The sequence below is a fragment of the Danio rerio genome, chromosome 4 (assembly GCF_049306965.1).
Source record: "Danio rerio strain Tuebingen ecotype United States chromosome 4, GRCz12tu, whole genome shotgun sequence".
NCBI lineage: Eukaryota > Metazoa > Chordata > Actinopteri > Cypriniformes > Danionidae > Danio > Danio rerio.
In genome coordinates, this window is record NC_133179.1 from 67559589 (window position 1) to 67582855 (window position 23267).

The window sequence follows — 23267 nt, forward strand, 5'->3', positions numbered from 1 at the left end:
GTTTCAGTTGTGATTACACTAAACTATTCTGGTTCCTCGTTATCTCATTATTATATTTTACTGTTCTGTAAATTGATCATTATAACTGATTTAGATAATCTTGTTTATGAATTGTGAACTAAAACTCTTACACTATTTGGAAAATATCACATTCACTAAACACAATGTGCTAACTGATCCTCAATCTGTGAACTCTTTTCCACTGATCAAAAGGTTTTAATGATTCCCTGATTTCAATACAGAGTTACTGTAAAGATCTATTAAGATATTTAGGTATTAAATATCTGTATTTAATTTAACATTCCCTTTCATAATGATTTGTGTATAACAATGCATTTACTTATGTTATTTCTCTTTAAACAAATAATAAAAAGAACAAATAAATGAATAAAAGCTGTTAAGTAAGATTTTTTTACTAATAATAATAAGTCATTTGTCACAACCAAGACACGTCAACCCCGTCTTCCAGTTTCTGAGGAAAATTATTTTTATTTTATTTCAATATTTTTATTGACTTTTTATTCTGAATTTTGAGAAATGATGACACACAAACTTTTCATTAAAGCTGTCCTGTTCTTGTCTTTGGAGAATTTAGAAAAGCTTTTTTATATATATATAATCTATTTCTAACAGCGAGTATAGACAAACAGATACAATGATTAAAATAAGAGTTGAAAACACCTTTAGAAATAGAAAGATAATACATGTACATTCAAATTATGTGTTGCAAACAATAAATAAAAGACAAACTACAACATTTGAACTAAATTTAATACTGTTTAATGGCTTTCTTGATTTGTCCTGTTTAAACATTATTCATTTGTGTGTGCTGTTTCTCTTCACTGGGATCTTCAGTTATTTTAGCATCCTACCCAAAATAATAATATTATAACAGAGAGATCTGTATGAGGTGTACTCATTTATATAGAAATCTCTAATCTTATTTTATAGGTTCAACATTGCTGTAAATATTCTTCAAAGACCTCTTAGATTTCATCTTAAATAGCTTCTCTAAATCTTCCTTCAACACACTTGTGCTCAGAGAAGCTGCACAGATATCTTCAGCTCCATTGTTTTGTGTTGTCTTTAGGACACGCCCACAGACAGGTGAGTCTCATGAATATTCATGTCAGTGTCACTCAGTGTAGCCAGTAATATTTCAGGATACACCTGTAGATCACACGGGTGTGTTTTAGTGAAGTGAAAGAGCTCAGATTGTGTTCCTGCTGCACAAGAGCATCTGTACTTCTGCATGTGAGTTTAACACTTCTACATTACGCTGATTTGTGGAGATGATGAAGGGGTTTTATATGTGTGAGTGTGATTTAAATGTCTGATCTTGAAGATCAAATCCTCAAACACAGATTAAACACTGAGTCAAACACGCTCATTTAAACACTGTGTCTAAAAGCTTTATTTTTAATCCCTTTAAAGTGTTTGTGCTCTTCTATATCAGACTGACTCAAAAGTGTCCAATAATTCAGCATTAAATATAACTCTAAACATTCAGAGTCACCAAATCAAAAGTAAAGTTAAAGCAGACCTTCCAGTTGAACAGGAAGAAAAGCTGCTGAAAACAACAAGCTGACGATCCTTAAACAACACTGCATTTAACCCTTTACTGTCAGAGTAACTCATTGTATATATATATATATGTATATATATATATATATATATATATATATATATATATATATATATATATATATATATATATATGATTGTCTCCTCAAAGCTCTGCTAATGTCTGCATTGGTGTTTTAGCTGCAGTATGGCAGAGGAGCGAGTAAAGGACTCTCTCTCAGAGAAACACAGGTATTGACTCTGTTTTTACACCATTATTTCAACACTTTGTCTGAAGAACAAAGACCAACAACAATGCGCTTATTTGTGTTGCTATTGCCTGATCAAATGGTGGTAGTTTTCCTCTTAGCTGGTACTTGGTGAAAAATGTTGGAGATCTACTGGTTTAAAGCCTGTTGTGTAGAGGTACAAGAGAGACCTTTGCACACTTGTTTTGATATGTCTGAAAACCTTAAAATAAACCCCTCAGCTGTCAGAACACAGTAAACACAGTAAGTGTGTTTGTGCACACACTAATCTGTGGTTTTACTCCAATGAACTCCATATGAAATGCAGAAACTATTCAGCTCAGGCCGATCTAAAGGGTTAATGCTGACATCTGATCAACAGTAAAAATTCTTTCCAACCAGCACCAATCAGAACTGCATGATCAGATGCTGATGTTGCTTCATTATATAAAGTCATTGGGGTAAAAACAGCCACAAACATAAGCCACAAACATTAGCAATACACAAAGATTAATACAGATATACATGTTAAACTTAATGTGTAGTTCAGTGAAGGGAATTTTGTTTATTTTTTTGTCTTTTGTCATTTATTTTTATTAATGTTTTGTTTTTTATGGTTGAGCCAATAATTAGTTTGCCCTTAATTAAACTACACAAACTCCTATTTGTCTGATAAACTCTTCTAAAGGAGACTGAAGTTTGTCCTGCAGTTTATTCCTCTGGTGTGTTTGTTTGTTCAGTGTGAGATCAGGATCATGTGTGTCCAGCTCTGTGTCTCTGAAGAGTGACTGGTCAAAAGGGAATCCACCAGAGTTTAGTGGGGAAATGCCATCATCTGCACAAAGGTATTGTGTGTTTTACATTATTGATCATGCTCACATCAACAGTTTTGTGTAAACCAACAATTCAGTAAAGAGAGTCATTCCTGAATAAATCAGTTGTTTGGATTAATCAAATGACTTTGGTGATTCATTAAGACATTTACAGACACCTGGCGTCTTATTCAGAGGATCTTTCATTAAATATTAATATCAGATTTATGTTGATTATTTCATTTGTGGAACATGAAAGATGTTTTGAAGAAGTTTATAACCATATTGTTGTGTAAATATATCTAAATAAAGGTCAAGCTTTTGAAGGTAAATGTAGCTGTGTTGTTTTGTAGCTAAAAGTTTGTGTAATAATGAACTGTAAATCAAATATTTATTTCAAAGCTGACTTTGTGGTTGACAGGGCTTTGTAATGACAGAGACAATAGTATGTGATTTCTCAGCTCAATGTAACAGAAAACTCAAGTAACAAATCTGTCCACTACCTCCCTATTATGAGCACTACATGTATTATTTTCAGTGTTTGTAAGATTTGTCTGTGTTTGTTTGCCGCTAAATGTATAATTACTGTTGTTTTATTTGTTAACAGTGTTGAATATGAGTCAGCAGATATAGGAGACGAGACTCACCGGGTACACAAGAGTTTCACAGACAATCTACAGTGGATCTTCCAGGTGTGAAAAATAGTTATTTAAAAAATATACTGCTTAATTAAAATGTAAAGCAATTAATTTAAGTAATCATTGACTCCAGTTCATTGGATTATAATAAAATAATGCACAACTGTGATTCTCGTGGAGTCTCTGTTACCCCTCTGTGTGCGTTATTTTCTAATAAATTAATGGATTAGTCAATTATTCTGCATATTATTTTGGTTCAATAGATGTCCAAACGAGGATTGCTTGACTAAAGGCTAAGTTTGAGCTTTTGTGGAACTTTAAAAGTAATCCAAATCTAGACTAACAATACAAAGATTAGACAGACTTCACACGTGCAGTCATTCATTCATGTGTATTTGATGATTAGTCTAGTTTGGGCTATTCTTTCATGTCTACTATATTTTCACTGACAGATAAATGTAAGCCTTGTTTAAGCTAAAACATCAATGTTTAGGTGTCTATTAGAGTTTAAACACACACAAATTATTAGTTATTTTAAACACACAAAAAACATGCTCTCTGAGATGCTGATGTTTCCACACTTAAAGCCACTGTTCAGATGTTGCATTACAGACATTAGACAGATTTTTGTTCTCAAACTGCTCCTGTTTATAAGACAAATCATTACAAATCCTTTTCTTACAAATCCAAAACCTTCAGTTGTGTTTTGATATGACTTTGCTTCTGTAGCTGTAAAATTATTAAAATCATTCTGCATTCATAAATGTGCTCAATGCCTGCCTGAATCTATTTCATCTGAGAATAACTGCACACTCTATATTGTTAATCAGCCAATAAAATAAAGCACAGTCCTGTAGTATTATGTATTATAATGTATTTTTAATTGTTCAGTAGTTGCAAATTAATGTTTAGTAACATTTAATAATAACTTCATACTATGAATCATTATTAAGCAAATAGTGAATTCATTTTCTGTTAAGCATTAACTCTACATTAATAACATTAGTAAACAGTTTATAACTGCAGCTACAAATGCTCTACGCTTGATTTACAACCACATTTATGATGTGCCTAATACTTGTACTTTCATACTTTGTTAATGATTTATTTTTCAATACTTAATTATTACATTATTTCCAAAACAGTTATATAAGAGTAGTTTAAGATCATTCAGGATTAGTTCATAAATGATTAATAAACTGTTCAAATGAACATTTATAACTCCTATTATTCAGGCATTTATTAATAGTTAATTTATTTGTTAATAAATGCTTTATTATCTCAACTTCATGCAGTTTTGTGACCTAATTTAAAGTGAGGACTAGTTATGCTTTATAAATCCCTTATAAATGACTGTTAAAGGCTCAGTTAAATTCTAAACAGGAAAAAAGAAAATAAACAACTTTATTAATTTCTATTTATTTGAAAACACACAAATGAAGCTGTACTTAAAATAAAAAATTAATCTTTGCATCCTTATCTAAAATAAAATTACTGTACAGTTTAAACATTGCTTCCTAATATATTGTTAAATTATTATATTGTTGTTGTTTTTCCCAATTTTATGTCATATTTTGACACTCCTGTTAATCAGCAATGTTACAGTAATTTTTTAGATAAGATTGCAGTTTTATCATTCATTTGATACCAAACCTTTAATGGTCATTTATAAGGGATTTATAAAGCATAACTAATCCTCACTTTAGATTAGCTCACAAAACTGCATGAAATTGAGTTAATAAAGCATTTATTAACATACAAATTAACTATTACTATATGCCTGAATAATAAGATATATAAATGTTGATTTCAATAGTTTATTAATCATTTACTAACTCATTCTGAATGATCTTAAAAACCACCAACTACTTTGTAAATACAAATGGTTTGTAAATAATGTGATACTTAATGAAAATAAATCATTAACAAAGCATGAAAATGCAATTATTAAGCACATTATAAATGTGGTTGTAAATCTAGAATAGAGCATTTGTAGCTGCAGTTCTAAACTGCTTACTAACGGTTATTAATGTAGAGGTAATTTTTAGCAGATAATGATTCACTAGATGCTAATGCTTAATAAATGGTTCATAGTGTGTAGTTGTATAAAGTGTTACCGAATGTTTTGGTTAAATGTTCTTCTCGTTTCTTCAATCATAGAATCTTGAGAGCAAAATTATCAGATTTCTGAAGAATGAACTGGAGAAATTTAAGAAAATCTTACAAACAGAAAACAGACAAGAGTTTGTAAAAGACTTTAATGAGAACAGAAGCAGAATCACAGAAGCAGCTCTTGATCTCACACTCTTCTTCCTGAGAGAGATGAAGCAAGATCATGCTGCTGATACTCTTGTGGGTAAGAGAATCATGGCTATAACCACAGGAACCTGCAGATTTACACAGATCTTTAGCCCATCATTTTTAAATTAATTAATTAATTATTTTTTATTAATTCAGTAATATTGTTGACTAATATGAAAATGTTCATAAGATTTATTTACAGTACAGTTTATAAAGTCATATTTTCTGTCCTTTAGTATATCTGTTATTTACGAGACTTTTGCTTTATTTAGAAATTAAGTGGATCTAATTTGATTTTTATCATAAAGATTACATATTATTAAATATTATTATTTTACAAGTTAAAAAGGTATTATTCTTATTTAGTATTTTATATAATTAATTTTTATTTATGATAATACCAAAGATATATTCCCAAAATCATTCCGCTGTAATCTACAGATATTTTACAAAATTCTCCTCAGAAATAGCAAACAATGTCGAAAATTCTGTCTGGCCCTACTCATGGTGATCTGTCAGACTGACACTTAAAAATAAGTCAAGACTAAATCTCTCTGTTTCTTTGCTCCTGTGTTTAGATGACCTGTTCTTCATTAATCAGCTTAAATGTAGCCTGAAGAAGAAATATCAAAGTGTGTTTGAAGGAATTGCTCAGCAAGGAGACTCCACACTTCTGAATAACATCTACACAGATCTCTACATCACTCAGGGTGCGAGTGAACAGGTCAACACTGAACATGAGATCAGACAGATTGAAGCTGCTTCCAGACGTCATCAGTCACTAGAGATACAGGTTGAATGCAAACATTTGTTTGAAGCAGCTGAACAAGACGAGCAGATCAGAACTGTCCTGACAAAAGGAGTTGCTGGCATCGGGAAATCAGTCTCTGTGCAAAAGTTTGTTCTGGATTGGGCTGAAGGGAAAGAAAATCAAGACATCAGCTTCATATTTCCTCTTCCATTCAGAGAGATGAACTTAAAGGAGAAAGAAAGGCAAAGTTTAAAAGACCTCATAACTCAGTTTTTCCCAGAAACTAAAGGACTGAACCTTACAAGAAGCACACGATTCAAAGTCCTGTTCATCCTTGATGGATTGGATGAATGTCGTCTTCCTCTGAACTTTGCTGGTAATGAGACGTGTGGTGATGTATCTTCAGCAGTCTCTCTGGATGTTCTCCTGACGAACCTCATCAAGGGAAATCTGCTTCCTTCTGCTCTCATCTGGATCACCAGCAGACCAGCAGCTGCCAGTAAGATTCCTGCTGACTGTATCGACCGGCTGACAGAGATACGAGGATTCAATGATGCCCAAAAGGAGGAGTACTTCAGAAAGAGACTCACAGATCAGAATCAGGCCAGAGAAATCATTGATCACATTAAACAGTCAAAGAGTCTCTTTATTATGTGCCACATCCCAGTCTTCTGCTGGATTTCAGCCACTGTTCTCCAGAACATACTGAAACTGAAACACAGGGCTCATGCTGAAACACTGCAGGAATCTCCCAAGACTCTGACACAGATGTACACACACTTTCTCCGCTTTCAGATCCAGCAGAGCAGAAGAAAGTATGATGGAGAAAACACACCAGATGTCTCCTGGGATCCAAAGCTCATCCTTTCACTGGGGAAACTGGCCTTCCAGCAGCTGGAAAGAAACAATGTGATCTTCTATGAGAGCGATCTGAAAGACTGTGGCATTGACGTCTATAAGGCATCGGTGTACTCAGGCATGTGTACCCAGATCTTTAAGAAGGAGACAGGATTTGTTCTTCATACCATGTACTGCTTTCTTCACTTGAGCATTCAGGAGTTCATTGCAGCCCTTTATCAACATCTGATTCTAGACAACAACAAGAAGCATGGATTGTTTTTACAGATAAGCAAAACTAAAGGCATGACTGATTTGCTGAAGACTGCAGTGGACAAGGCTCTGGAAAGTGAGAATGGACATCTGGACCTTTACCTTCGCTTCCTTCTCGGTCTGTCTCTCCAGTCCAGTCGCCAACTCTTACAAGGCCTGTTGACACAGCAGGATGACAGAGACCAGAGCAAAGAGAAAATAATTGCCTACATCAAGCAGAAACTTGAAGGGAATCTGTCTCCAGAGAGATCCATCAATCTGTTCTACTGTCTGAATGAACTGAACGATCAAACTCTGCTGAAAGAGATTCAGTCTCACCTCAGTAGTGGAAGTCTGTCATCTGCTGACCTTTCACCTGCCCAGTGGTCTGCTCTGGTCTTTGTGTTGTTGACCTCAGAGGAGGAGCTGGAGGAGTTTGAGCTTCAGAAATTCCAGAGATCAGACAAGTGTCTTATCAGACTATCAGCAGTCATCAAAACCTCCAAAAGAGCTCTGTAAGTCAAAGTCCTTCTTTTTTTTCATCTGACAATTAGACATTTCCTGAATTTAAATAATACAGTATGTTATGTTAATGGTCATGAGCTTTAGGTTTTGGAAAGGACAAGATTTTGGATACAAGCAGCCAAAATGAGTTTGCTTGGCAGGGTTGCAGAGCGCACCCTTATAGACAGGGTCTGGAGCTCTGCCATATTGGAGGAGCTCAGAGTAGAGCCACTGCTCCTCCACATCAACAATTCAATTCACCTTTATTTCTATAGCACTTTAACAATGTAGATTGCGTCAAAGCAGCTTCACATAGAAGATCATAGTAAACTGAAACAGTGTCAGTTCAGTTTTGTGTTGAAGTTCAGTTTAGTTCAGTTCAGTCTGGTTTTCTTTTTACTGCTGAGAGTTCAAACACTGAAGAGCAGAAGTCAGCTGAGTTGGCTCGGGCATCTGTCCCACCGGGAGGAAGCCTCGGCGAAGACCCAGGACACGCTGGAGGGACTATGTCTCTCGGCTGGCCTGGGAATGCCTCAGGATCCACCCGGAGGAGCTGGTGCAAGTGTTTGGGGAGAGGAAAGTCTAGGGTTCTCTCCTAAGACGGCTGCCCCTGCGACCCGGCCATGGATAAGCGGATAAAAATAAGAAATGACATAACATCATGTTAATGAACATGAACAATATTGATATCAACTAAACTGCAAAATACATTAATAATTGTTCATTATGTAATGTTTTAGTGTTTTTTAAATAACATTCAGATGATGTTTTGGCATTTGTTGTGTAAGGGATAGTTTACCCAAAAAGTTGTTTTTCCTACTATGTAGATCAATAGCTAATGGTGTTTAGCTGTCATAAAAAGTCATTGCGATGATTGGGAGGCCATGATCGTATGGGCCGATAGAGAGACTTATGCCAGGACACCGGGGTTACACCCCTGCTCTTTACGAGATTTTTAAAGACCACACAGAGTCAGGACCACGGTTTAATTTCTCATCAGAAAGACGGCGCCCACTGACAGTGTAGTGTCCCCTTCACTTTCACTAGGGCATTAGGACTCACGCAGACCCCAGGATGTGTGCCCCCTGCTGGCCTCACTGACACCGCTTCCAACAGCAACCTATGTTTGCCATGTGGTCTCCCAGCCAGGTACTGGCCAGGCTCAGCCCTGCTTATCTTCATGAAGTAACCGGTTTTGGGCTGCAAGGTGATATGGCTGTTATCGTCTAAATTGCACAAAAGTCAGCTATAAAATGATACAGAACCTTTAAAGTCCTTTCTGGACTGGAGTGGAATGATCACACTGATGTTTTCTCCATTCTGTCTATTTTGACTCATATCTATGCTGATAATTATAAGGTAACAATGACACAGACACACACTCATACACTATGGTCAGTTTTGTTCACCCAATTTACCTATACCAAATGTCTTCACACTGTGGGGGAAACTGGAGCTGGGACTCAAACCAGCGACCTTCTTGTTGTTAGGCGAAAGTGCTTAAAAATGAACCCCCATCTAACCGTCTTTTTTATTATATCTTCTTCTAATTGTGCAGGAAGGTAAGACAAATGCAAGAGCTGGATCTAGGTTCAGTTTTAATGTTAAATATAATCCATACACAAAGAAAATGCCAGAGCTGAAGAGCAGAAAACACAAGCAAGAGAAACACACACACATACAGCAAACTATGATCAACACATAATGACTAAAACAGAGGAGCTTAAACACACAGAGACTAGTGAGTTAACAAGGGGGTGGTGAGTAACTGCAAAACTAACAGGGGGAACATGGGGAAAACTGGGGTGAACACAGAGAACACAAGGAAAACACAACAGTACAAGGACAGGACAACCACAACCGTGACACAGCTTCCTTCCTTCCTCCATGACAGAGTATGTGACAGAGAGTGAGGGGGAAACTGACAGGCAGGTGGACAATGAGCAGCATAAAGCCAAGGCAGGGACTACTGGACAGTAAACCAGGGCAGATCCTGTTGATCAGGGCTTTTATCTCAAAGGTTTTAAAGAGGATTGTTTCTGTACAGCTGAATGATTTCATGTTTAATAATGTTTTTGATAAATTTCAGTCAGTTTAGAGCTGGTCATCGCACAGAGTCCGCTCTATTGTGGGTTTTAAATTATGTCTTGTTGGAGGTTGGTTCAGGTAGCCCTGTTCTTCTTCCATTACTGGATCTCACTGCTGCTTTTGATACAGTGGATCATGACATCCTCATTGATCAGCTTAGAAAACACACAAATATCCAAGGTCTAGCCTTGGACTGGTTCTCTTCATATCTGAAGTATAGAACTACATCAGTCAGTTTGGGCAACTCTTGTTCTTCTGTCATTCAATTAATATGAGGGTTCTGCAGGGCTCGATATTGGGTCCAGTTTTGTTTTCCCTTTACTTCTTTCTATTGGGATTTTTTTGAAAGGCATGGTATAAATTACCATCTATATGCTGATGACTCTCAAATCAATCCTCCCTTCAGGCTTTGTAAAATTGTTTGGCTGATATGAGAGATTGAAGAACTCGGCTGCCAGGCTTTTAACAGGCATAGAAAAGTAGAGCACAAAACACCTGTAGTGGTTTCTCTACACTGGCTGCCAATCCAGTTTAGAATTCAGTACAAAGTACTGCTGTATGTTTATAAATCCTTCCATGGCCCCTGAGTATATTTCTGAGCTAATTAATATACACCAACCCGTGAGATCTCTTCACACTAAGGATCGACTCTTATTTGCAAGTTTCATGATCATGCTTGATATGTGGAGGTGATAGAGCTTTTTCAGTCACTGCTCCAAGATTTTGGGCCGATCTTCCACTCTCCTTAAGAACTTCTCCAACTCTCGAGTCTTTTCAGAGGTCACTGAAACATTTATTTTCTTCAGCTTTTACTCGTGTGTTGTGAGTTGATGTATTTGGTTTCTTGTATGCTTGCTTGTATTCTGTGTTTTATGTACAGCACTTTGGTAGCCATTGTGGTTGGTTGAATGTGCTCTAGAAATAAATTGAGTTGAGTTGATCAGGATAAACAGCAGGAGCACAGAGCTATACTGGAGCTGGTGAAACCCTCCATGATGATGCGAGCCCACCTTTCTGCAGGTTTCAAACACCTAGACTGCCTGGATGTCCTTAAAGGGGGGGTCTAGAGTGTGTTTTTAAGGCTTGGTTGTGTTGATAGAATGCAATGCGATGTGTCCTCATGCTTCACTTGTAGAAAATCAGCTTATTTTTATATATCTGACTTTGATTATATACAGCTACTCAGCTAACATGAAGCTGAGTATCTCTAAAATATCACGCCTGCTCTCTAAAATATCATCTGACAAGAGTCTGTCACATATATTCAGAATAAGCATGTGTAAGTCATATGAAACATTCTCATATCTTTAGAGTGTTAGTTATCTGAGATGTAGAATGCAGGGAAAGTGTCCTCATAGAGAGACACTGCATTTTTTGCACTGAATTTTTAGCTGAAATGTTAGCAGTGCCAAACAGCTTTTTCCGTTGTTTACATCCTTGTTTATGTCCTCGCTACAACATACTGTTAGCACTAGAAACTGTGTCTGATGTACTGGAAAAGATTGAAACTGCTGTACTAGAGTCAACTGAAGTGGTGGACATGGCTGGATAAGCCTGAGAAGCTGCAAGCAAGATTACAGGGCAGACAGTCCTGATCACTGACATGGAGGAATCTTTAGAAACAAAAACACACAAACAGCAAACAACAATGAATATATTTATATATCTTCTGTATTTCTGTCACATATGCATCTGTTTCACTTTATTCTGAAAAATGCTTTGAGATGCAACTTTAAAGATGCTACAGAAGATTATTGTCATTAGTTTGTTAAATAATAATAAATTATTTTTAAAATTCCTGTTTTGCAGTGTTAGGTGTTACATAAAGAATTGGGCTTTTGGAACATCTGAAGGAAGCCATTTGTGTTTTATAGTGTTACGGTTATTTTAAGATGGAAACGCTAGGGTTAAAGCAACATTTAAAACTTATGACTCTTTATGAATGGTGGCGGCAATGGAGCAGACAAACAACCAAATTATGCCAAAATAAGTGTTTATTTTACAAAGTGGAAAAATGATAAACAAAGTATATACAAAATAAAGAAAACAAGAATAAATAAATGGTTGTAATAAAGGGGAGGAGGAACAAAAGTGGCGCCAAAGAAAAGAAAATAATATAACAAAACACAACTCTAACTAGAACCCACAATCTATATCTAATAAAAGAAAGAGAAAGAAAAGTTCACGCCCTATCTAAACTACACTTCTAAACACAAACGTAAAGAAAACTTACAATTAGTGGTGCACACTTCTAAACTAGTGTGTATAATACATTGGTATCTCCTACATGTAGCAACATGTAGGTCACGTGACATCTACCCTGTTCCTCGAATTCCACTGATGTCGTATATCTGGTAATCAGAGAGAAAACACAATTAGAACACTTTTAAAGATCGATTTAAGCACAAATGATTATAACACACATAGCACAAGAAACTGTCACATAATCCAGCCATCCAGCAAAACACACAGTCAACCAACATAGCAAACACACAACAGTAGCTGCGTCCCAAATGGCACACTATACACTATGCACTCATGCACTATGTACTTATGCACTTACACACTCAACAGGATAGTATATGTATGTAGTGTTGTCCCAAATGGCACACTAATGTTTTTTTACTAAGCGGAAATTCAAACCGTTTCCCTGATGACGTTTGACTGTTGCCAAATCAGTGAAATAAACGACTGAATTATCAAGTAATACCTGCCGTGAGTATAACCGCATTTACCATCGGGAGGCGCAATAATCACTCTTGTAGGAGAATTTTGCTTTCACCATCCAAAATAAATAAAGTTATTCAACATGTGCGTCAGATAGCTCCGCCCCTTCCGCTACGTAAGCAAACCTGCGGTCGTTGAGTGCGTGAAGTGTCCATCATTACACACTTCATTTTAGCGGCTGAATGAGTGCATCATCCGGGTAATTAAAGTGCACTTATTATTTTGAGAGTTTTCAATGTGAACACACTACTTACACTATTTATACTACAAAATGGCGTAAAATAGTGCATAAGTATGCGATTTGGGACGCAGCTAGTGAGCAAGCAAAAAGCAAGCTAGCTTTCTTCTTCTTCTTCTTCTTCTTCTTCTTCTTCTTTTTTGTTTAATGGTGGGTGGCAAACCAGCTTGAGGTTCATTACCGCCACCTACTGTGTTGGAGTGTGAGACTTTAATGAGTGGAAGGATTACTACTTATTCTCTTAAAAAAAAAAAAAAAAAAAAAAAAAAAAAAAATATATATATATATATATATATATATATATATATATATATATATATATTCCGTATATATATATATATATATATATATATATATATATATATATATATATATTTTTTTTTTTTTTTCCAATAAAACACAAACCAAAAACCTATTTTAAACCCTTACATTGTAATTAGATAATAATAACAATATTCATAATAAAAATCTAAATAAAACTAAATAAATAACCAAATTATAATTCTTTCCGATTAAATCATGTAAAACAAACCTGTACTCCTCAAGAATTTTAGCAGATAATTATATACCTTAGTTTCTTTCTGAGCATTTTTAAAAATGTTAGTGATTGTAATGTCAGTCATGTCCAAATCTCTTAGTTTTATTTTAAACTGGTCCCTTTCTCTTCTATATTTTGTACACTTGATTAATACATGTTCTATGGTTTCGATTTGTCCACAATGTCTGCAGCATTCTGTTTCCCTTTTCCCTATTTTGAATAGTGAACTGTTTAAATTGGAATGACCTATACGAAGTCTGGATATGACTGTGTCTTCCTTCCTGTTCCCATATACTTTCCTTTCTTTCCCCACTTTATTTTGTTTATTATACATATGTCTTCCTTTTGATTCTGAATCCCAGTCCTCTTGCCAAAGATTATTTACTGATTTATTTATAATGTGTTTTATTTCTGTTTTAGATAGCGGAATCTCAATATCCACCTCATCTTTCCCCAATGCTGTTTTTGCCATCTTATCAACTATTTCATTTCCTTCTACTCCTACATGAGCAGGGATCCATACAAACTTTACTGTTACTCCTATTTGGTTTATTTATGTTTTGAAATATTTCATTTAGTAGATCCTGTCGTGTTTCTGAGGTCCCCATATTCAAACAATGTAGTGCTGTGTATGAATCAGAGCACACCACTACTCTTAATGGCTGATTTTGTTCCACCCACTGTATTGCCATTGATATTGCCATTAATTCTGTTGAGAAAACTGATATATGATTACTTAACCTCATTGAAACATTTTGTTTATTGTTAGGAATATATAAAGCTGCTGCTGTATAACCATTGTCTGGATTTTTAGATCCATTCATATATATCTGTGTATAATTTAAATATTTTTGTTTTAGATATCGTCTTACTAGATTATCTTTAGACAGACTCCTTTTCTTAACCTTAATTATACTGTGTATCTGTAAATCAACTTGTGGCACTCGAAACATCCAGGGAGGTGTATCTGGTATAGTTAATGTAGGTCCTATTTTTATTTGATCCAATCCTAATTTCCTGGCCTCCAATTCTGCATTCCACCCGAAACTCCTGTTCTTGCTATATTCATGTTCCCAACAGTTTTTGATTATTGCTTTTACTGGATGTGTATCTGCATGCCCTCTTACTGTGCTCCAATATGCCATTTTCAGCTTAAGTGTTCTATACTTTATTGGTTGTTCTGCCATTTCCACCTGAATCGCTGGAATGGGCGATGTTCGAAATGCTCCACTTCCTATTCTTAATGCTTGATTTTGAATAACACAAATTTTTTGTAGCTGAGATTTAGATGCTGAGCAATATACTATACTGCCATAATCTAAAATTGGCCTTATCATAGCACAGTATATTCTTTTTAATGCATTTCTGGTAGCACCCCACTCTACTCCTGCCAAACATCTTAGAATATTTAATCGTTTTTTGCATTTATCTTGTATTTTCTTTATATGGGTTGTAAATATAAGTTTTGAGTCTATCCATACTCCTAGGAACCTGATTTCTTGAACCTGCTCTAACTCTTGCCCATATAGATTTATTATGATATTTGGGGATTTCCTTTTTTTGAGAAACACATAACTTTGTTTTTTTCTACAGACAATTTTAAGCTCCATTTATTTACCCAATTTTCCACTTCATTAACTGCTTTTTGCATTTTTTTCTTTAACATATTCTAAGTTTCTTCCCCTTTTCCACAAAGCACCGTCATCTGCATATAAAGACTTGCCTATTTCTTGTCCAACCGTTTCAAATATGTCATTAATCGTAATGTTAAATAACACCGGGCTGCATACACTACCCTGTGGGGTCCCATTATCTACAGAATGTATGCTAGAATAACTTGTTCCTACCCTTACCTGAATAGTTCTGTTAAACAAAAAGTCCATAATCCAATTGTACATTTTCCCTTTGATTCCCATATTGTCTAATTTAATTAATACTCCCTCTTTTCAAAGCATATCATATGCCTTTTCGATATCGAAGAATATCCCTATTAACACCTCCTTATACATCATTGCTTTCCTAATTTCAGATTCTAAACATAAAACTGGATCCATTGTACTTCGTCCTTTTTTAAAGCCACTATGATAATGATTTAAAAGATTTTTACTTTCTAACACATAATTTAGCCGAGACACTATTAACTTCTCCATTATCTTACATGAATTAGATGTCAACGCAATTGGTCTATAATTTGTTGCTACTGTATGCTATTTGCCCGGTTTTCCAATTGGAATTATCACTTCATGTTTCCAAGACATAGGAAGTTTTCCCATTTCCCATATTTTATTGAAGAACTTTAGAAGTCTAATTAGTGATGTATTTGAAAGATGTTTTATCATTTCATAACAAATTTCATCTTTACCTGGAGATGTACATTTTAAATTCTGTATTACCTGCTTCAGTTCATGTATAGTAAAATCTGCGTCCAATGTGGCCCCCAGTTGGTGCTTTTTTTGTTAATACATTTGGATTTTCTTTTATGATTTGTTCCCTTTTTATTCTCATACTGTCTGATAAATTATTATTACTGTGAACCTTAACAAAGACTTCTACCGACTCCTCTGCTTTTTCTTCATTGGTCATTATGTATTTACCTTCTTTTATTAAAGCTGGAATATTTTTATTTATTTGCTTTCCACCCATTTTCTTGATCATATTCCACATATCATTTATATCTATATCTGCGCCAATTTCATCACAGAATTTTCTCCAATAATTTCTTTTTGTTGTCCTTATTACCTTCCTTACTTCTGCTTGGGTTAAGCTAGCTTTCAACTGCACCGGCTTCCTTTTAAAGTGGGGAAGTCTGCTTGTGATTGGACAATGATGATGTCATCGCAAATGGTAATGATGACTGGCATCTAGCTTGGCCAATAGGTAGATGAGCTGGGCGGACCTAAAGAAAATGATAGGTAGAGAAGGAGGGAGAGAGAAAAAAAATACAAACAAACACAGGCACAGATAGTGAGCCCTAACAATAGACATAAATACTATTTAAAGCTAAAATCAGCAGATGTGCTCACTAATTAGTGAAGTTAAACCAGTCACTACAGTCAGATGTGCTTCAGACTATCAAACACACCAGATTAACACATACATATTGTGTTTGTCCTCTACACAGGCTACAGAGCTGTAATCTCACTGTTCAGTGTTGTGAGAGTTTGTCTTCAGCTCTACAATCCTCAAACTGTGTGCTGAGAGAGCTGGACCTGAGTAACAATGACCTGCAGGATTCAGGAGTGAAGAAGCTCTCTGATGGACTGAAGAGTCAACACTGTAAACTGGAGACACTGAGGTCTGAGTTTAAACACCTGATTGATTGATTGACTGATTGATTTATTGTTTTGTTACATCAGACAGATCACATTAACAGTGTGTTTTTAGTAATGTGTGCTCTTTCTCAGATTGATGACATGTAAACTCACTGCCGATTCTTGTGAGAGTTTGTCTTCAGCTCTACAATCCTCAAACTGTGTGCTGAGAGAGCTGGACCTGAGTAACAATGAGCTGCAGGATTCAGGAGTGAAGAAGCTCTCTGATGGACTGAAGAGTCAACACTGTAAACTGGAGACACTGAGGTAAATGATTCTCCACTCTACAATGACTACAGTCAGACAGTTTCATATTAGAGCTCTTCATGCTTGAACATGTTAACCCTGGGTGATACTAAACCCCAGATAACAGGAATTATGGTTTATCAGTAATTATGTTTCACACTGCTCATACTATACCTGTAGTTAACCCTCAGGGGTCTGAGGTGATTTTGGCCCCTGAGATGTTTTGACATGCCCTGACATCTGTGCTGATTCAGCTACTTATTACACAGAACTGGCCAACATGTGTTTTATTAGTATTCAGCTCAAACTGAGCTACGATAATATGTGAGAGATATTGATGTTCATGCTTGTGTTTTTTAGAAACAAATATTGTGTGGTTAGTAGGTTTTAGAAGGAAAAAAACAGACTGAATGTGCCTGAACAAGACTTTAGAGTAAGCAGTCTTGTAGACTAGAATATTTACTGCACAATTGTGTGAAAATTATTCTGTTCTCTCATTCAGAGAAAACATTACAATGATCTACATTTTGTTAAGGTTGTTTTGGGTGATCTCAGCTGTATGTGTGAGTGACAATGCTCATGAATAATTCACACCTGAGAGACAACAGACACTCCCCCACTCACTCATTAAGGGCAGTGTACAGCAATGTCCATCTGCAGAAGCTAGCCCAAACTCAATGCTTGTTGTGTTACTGCTGTGTGACCATGTAAACACTCTGGGTGAACAATATACAGTGCTCAGCATATATAAGTACAGCCCTCACTAATCTCTCTTTTACATTCATATTTTAATAGGAAGCTCTACAATATTATATTTGTGCATATACAATAGATTAGCCAAATCTGGAGCTCATCTAACAAAATAACTCATGATAACGGTGTAAAAACTACTACAGACAAATTTATGTGTTATAGAAAAATATTAAATACAAAATTAAAAATCAAGAGAAGCAACACATTTACAGATTAAGTTGAAATTTTGTAGCTTGTAATTTGTTTTTGCAGTATTTAGCTTGAATTTAATTGTATTATCTTTTAATTTCTGAATATGTTTGGTGACTAAAATATGATTGTCATGAATAAATCAGTTTAATAAATGTGTTCTGTTTAAATGCAGCAGAATACACTGCCTATATTGACTGAGAAATGGAGGAAAGTCTTGGTTTTCAGAATGGGCTGTCCTCCATTATGCTGAGCGCTGTATGTGACTTATACACCCACACATATAATATATATTTGAAATGGTGTAAAACGTGTTCGCCAAACTCTCTTGTGCATTAATCCAGCATTTAATAATCATTTCTGAATGAGTCTGAGACACTGAAGTAGAGGAATGACAAATGCTTTAAACACAAGAATAAATCAGATTTATACATGAAAAACAATTACTGTAAATCTAAATCATATTTGAAGAGCTTTAATATAGATTTCACTAATAGTTGCAGTCTCAGTTCACTGTTTGAAAACTTTACCAGGTTCAACTACAGTAAAATAACTAAAAAATATATATAATAACCGGTGTAACGTGTCATGCTCTGTACACTTCTACAGATGATGTCGAGTCCTTGTTGAGTGTGTGAGTGTGTTTGCTGATGCGAGGGCTTGATCAATAAGGAGAGCTGATCAGGATGTGTGTGTTCATCACTGCTGTTGACATGAGCAGAAACAGCAGTCAGCATCTTCACAACACAAAGAGATGTGTGATTGTCCAACTGTGTGATGTGGACTATTGCTGTGTTTGTAGATTGTCTGGCTGTATGGTGACAGAGGAAGGCTGTGGTTTTCTGTCTTCAGCTCTGACTTCAAACCCCTCACACCTGAGAGAGCTGGATCTGAGCTACAATCATCCAGGAGATTCAGGAGTCAAGCTGCTCTCTGAACAACTGGAGGATCCAAACTACACACTGGACAAACTCAAGTATGTGGAGCAGCACTGCCTTTTTTATTGTGAATACAGATACTTTGATACTTCACTGCTCTTCTAGTGTCCAGATATTAATCAAACCTGTTAAATATGTCAGTGCACTGGGGCAGTTCTCACATTAAGCGTGATATTATATCTCATATTAACACTGTACAGTTTCAGCATTGTAGTTGAGCAGTGAAACTTGTTCTCTACATTTCTGCTGAAGAACTGTACAGTATCAGGTCAGAGATGTGTGTGTACTGTTCTCCAAATACGTCCTGTGTATACTTTAACAGCAAGTTAAGGAACTCTCCCTCATTAACTTCACAGACACAGAATGTCCTTTATCACACTTTAATAAGGGCGGAGTAAAACTATAAACAGGAAGAAAATAAACAATATAAATTTACATTCACAATGTGGACATAACAAAGATGTTTCTGGCAAATATCTCACATATCTTGTAATCTGGCTCTTTTCTGCTTATAAACTAACATGAACACAAAATATCAGGCAATAAAAGTGATCAGCAGACAGTGATGCTGGTTCTGATATAGTCCAGTGACAATCACATGTTGAACAAACTCAAATAAAGCAAATGACAAAAAACTCCTAAACTAATCCTTTATAACTAAAGTATTATGAACAATAAACAGAACACAAACCCACCAAGCTTCCAAAGGGCCAGGAGGACTGCAGATTGGTCTGGATTCACTGCTCTCCAACTTAGCAATGTTTGGAGATGATGAAGAGGCATTTGACAGAAGATGAAGATCTCCATCATATTTCAAGTCATTTAACACTGAATTCTGCTTTATTATTGTGCTGCGCTTTTGTCAATTGATCATTGAATGAATCCTTCAGTCTTTATATCTGTCTGTTTCTGTGTTTCCATTCTGTTTTCTGTTTCCACATCTGATCTTATTGCGTGTGTGTGTGTGTGTGTGTGTGTGTGTGTGTGTGTGTGCGTGCGTGCGTGCGTGCGTGCGTGTGTGTTATAAGCTGATGTTTGTGTACTGACTGAATGTGAATCTGTGTGTGTTTACAGTCTGGATCATGGAGGAGAGACAAGGATTACAGCAGGACCACGCAAATGTAGGACTACACACATACACACACACACACACACACACGCATGCACACACTCACACAATCAGACACACACACACACACGCTCCTTTCTGTCTCTCTCTCACACGCACACGCTCACACACAATCAGACATACACACTCACTCTCACACACACACTCCCTCTCTCTCTCTTACAAACACACACACAGCAGTGAACACACGCACACACTCATACACAATCAGGCACACACACACACACACACACACATAGCTGTGAACACATGCACACAAACACACACACAGCAGTGAACACATGCACACACAAACAAACACACAACCCCCCCCTCTCTCAAACACACACACACACACACACACACACACACACACACACACACACACACACACACACACAGCTGTGGTTGTAAATGTGTGTGTTCTTGTGTTCAGATGTCTGTTTCCTCACTCTGGATCCAAACACAGCACACACTCAACTCATTCTGTCTGAGGAGAACAGAGAGGTGAAGTGTGTGAAAGAGAATCAGCCGTATCCTGATCATCCAGACAGATTTGATTATGATCGTCAGGTGTTGTGCAGAGAGAGTGTGTGTGGACGCTGTTACTGGGAGATTGACTGGAGTGGAGATGTGTTTATATCAGTGTCATATAAGAGCATCAGGAGGAAGGGAACAGGTGCTGAGCGTTGGTTTGGATATAATGCTCAGTCCTGGAGTTTGCGCTGCTCTTCCTCCAGTTTCTCATTCAGACACAATAACACACACACTGATCTCCCAGTGGAGCCGCTCAGCAGGAGAATAGGAGTGTTTGTGGATCACAGTGCAGGAACTCTGATCTTCTACAACATCTATAGAGACACATTGAGCCTCATCCACTCAGTCCAGACCACATTCACTGAGCCGCTCTGTGCTGGGTTCTGGGTTTATTATGGATCATCAGTGAAACTGAGCTGAAGACTGACGAGAGATTTACCCAGAATCCTCTGCAGGAGCAATCAGCAGCTGTGTGTGTGTGTGTGTGTGTGTGTGTGTGTGCGTGTGTGTGTGTGTGTGTGTGTGTGTGTGTGTGAGAGAGAGAGAACAAGTGTGTGTGTGTGTGTGTGTGTGTGGGAGAGAGAGAACACGTGTGTGTGTGTGTGTGTGTGAGAGAGAGTGTGTGAAAGAGTAAGTGTGTGCGTATGTGTGTGTGTGTGTGCGTGTCTCAGTCTTCATCAGTGTCATCATTAGGGATGTAACGGTATCAGAATTTCACGGTACGGTATTACCTCGGTATGAATGTCACGGTACGGTATTTATTGAATCATTTACAGGAAAAAACAAAACTTATGAAAATACTCCAAAAAAGTGCCAAAAGTGTCAATGACATACAAATTAGCCATCTATCTGTAAGCTTTGAAACAAAAAAAATTATTAAACCATGTAAAAAAAAATCAAATTTTTAATTTAGTATTGTTGAAAACTCATCACATTCAACATTTAATCCCTCACTCACTTAGATAGAGATGGGTTTAAAGGAAAATTATCATATAAATATAATCTGGTAAAAGCTGGTATCTCTGGGCATTTACAATGTCCCCTGCAACAGAAAAAAAACCCTCTCATTTGGGACTGAGGTTTCTGGGACAAGAGAGATATGACTTATATGACTTATTTCTCAAGCGCCGAAAACGGAGCGTTTCGAAAACGCTGGAGAGGCCGTTTTCATTCTGAAACGCTGCTGCTCCGTCTTAGTGTGGATGGGGAAAGACGGAGACATCTGAAAACGGAGGCGGGGCTGCAGACATTTGCCTCTTTGATTGGGGCTTTTCCTCAATATTAAGTAGCCCACACACAGTTCAGTCTCGCATCCTCTTCTTGTAAGTTAAGACTTCGCAAGTTTGATCAAGGCTGCAGTCTCCCCCTTCTCAGTTTGATATGGAAAACATACCGAGGACACGCGTAAATCTTCAAAGGGAACAGTGTACTTTATAACTTCATTCACATCACCTTGGCTACGTTGTTTCACTTTCTCAACAATAAAATGTAAACATGATTTAAGGAACTGCATATTTCCTTTTTAATATTAGAAAACTTAACAGATAGCAGAAATGTTGAGGCGCCGTGCTGCATATATGAGCGTCATCTTCACTGTGTGGATATTTATAACAAAACGGAGCCTATAACAACTGCCTCCTTTCAATTTCAGTGAAAATACGAAACGCACCCTCTCTTTTGCTGAATATCAGTTTTAATAATCGACAATTATAAAAGTATAACATACAATAAGTTTATACATTGTAGGAAATAAAGGCAAGCGATCAGTCAATGTACCTGGATTAATCATTAACTTATCTTTGCGCTTAACCAAAACATGTTACCCGTGAACAAGTAACTTAATAGATTCCAATGACCAAAGTCAGGGAATTGGCCTATGTCGTTAGATAAAGACAACAACATGAATGAAATATCACGTTTAGCAAATATAGTGAGATTAGATCCAGCGGGAGATGCTTGATGAGCAGTCCGACAAGCAGAGCTCTCATCTGGGTAGAAATGCTGGAGCGCTTGCCCGAGAGTGTCTGTGGTCACGTGATGTGCGTTTTCAGCGTTTTGGTATGGACGGAGAGCTGTTCAGAAACGCTGGGTAAAACGCGAGTGTGGACGCGGATCGTTTTCATTCTACTACGCCGTTTTAAAACTAAAATGCACTAGTGTAAACGGGGCCTTAGAGTTTTACAGCTCTTTTTGATCCCCGCTTCTAGCAGCACACTCCATTTCCGCATTACTGGATCTGTAGCGACAACAGACCGCAAGGGATGATGGGAATTGTAGTTTTCGCTACCTCCCGTTCGCTTCATTCGCCTGAGCAAATTTTCTCAGAAGACCTATAGTTTTACCGAGTCATGCGACTTCGGTAATATCGAAAAAAATTAATATTGCGGTATGACGGTATTTACAATACCGTTACATCCCTAGTCATCATTGATGTTGATGAAGTGTCCTCCAGGATGCTGCTGTGTTCAGATCAGCTCATTCTTGTCTACAGATTGATCTTCTTCATTGTTTCTCTGTTGTTTGAGCACAAATAATAAAAGTCAATGTCAAATCCACTGCTGATATTAGAATGTGATGATGAACATGGAAGTGTCTGAATCCTGTCTGAATCTCTGTCAAATCTTGAATCAACTGTAGAGAAATCCAGCAGCTCAATGAATAAAGGAGAAATGAAGTGTGACGTTTGTT

The 23267-nt window shown here is 36.6% G+C and overlaps 1 protein-coding gene across 2 annotated transcripts; it reads left to right on the plus strand.

The window, feature by feature from the left end:
• The first annotated feature begins 1174 nt into the window (after positions 1-1174).
• Positions 1175-23257, plus strand: LOC103910919 (NACHT, LRR and PYD domains-containing protein 3-like). Of its 2 annotated transcripts, XM_073948238.1 has the most exons (11): positions 1175-1254; positions 1765-1815; positions 2552-2656; positions 3231-3315; positions 5422-5617; positions 6141-7917; positions 16619-16792; positions 16902-17075; positions 18799-18972; positions 20009-20055; positions 20479-23257. In XM_073948238.1, exons 2-11 carry the CDS (start codon positions 1772-1774, stop codon positions 20997-20999), a joined length of 3297 nt encoding a protein of 1098 aa, XP_073804339.1. In that variant the 5' UTR covers positions 1175-1254; positions 1765-1771; the 3' UTR covers positions 21000-23257. The 2 variants fall into 2 exon arrangements, with proteins under 2 accessions (XP_073804339.1, XP_017211270.2); XM_017355781.3 differs by lacking the exon at positions 1175-1254 and having other exon boundaries at positions 1727-1815.
• Positions 23258-23267: the final 10 nt, after the last annotated feature.

What these genes read in the sequence shown, in the direction of transcription:
- LOC103910919 (XM_073948238.1), top strand. Translation starts at nt 1,772, where the DNA reads ATGGCAGAGGAGCGAGTAAAGGACTCTCTCTCAGAGAAACACAG. An exon ending in TGCTGCTGATACTCTTGTGG is followed by an intron (nt 5,618 to 6,140) that starts GTAAGAGAATCA and finishes TCCTGTGTTTAG; the next exon opens with ATGACCTGTTCTTCATTAAT. An exon ending in AAAACCTCCAAAAGAGCTCT is followed by an intron (nt 7,918 to 16,618) that starts GTAAGTCAAAGT and finishes TCCTCTACACAG; the next exon opens with GCTACAGAGCTGTAATCTCA.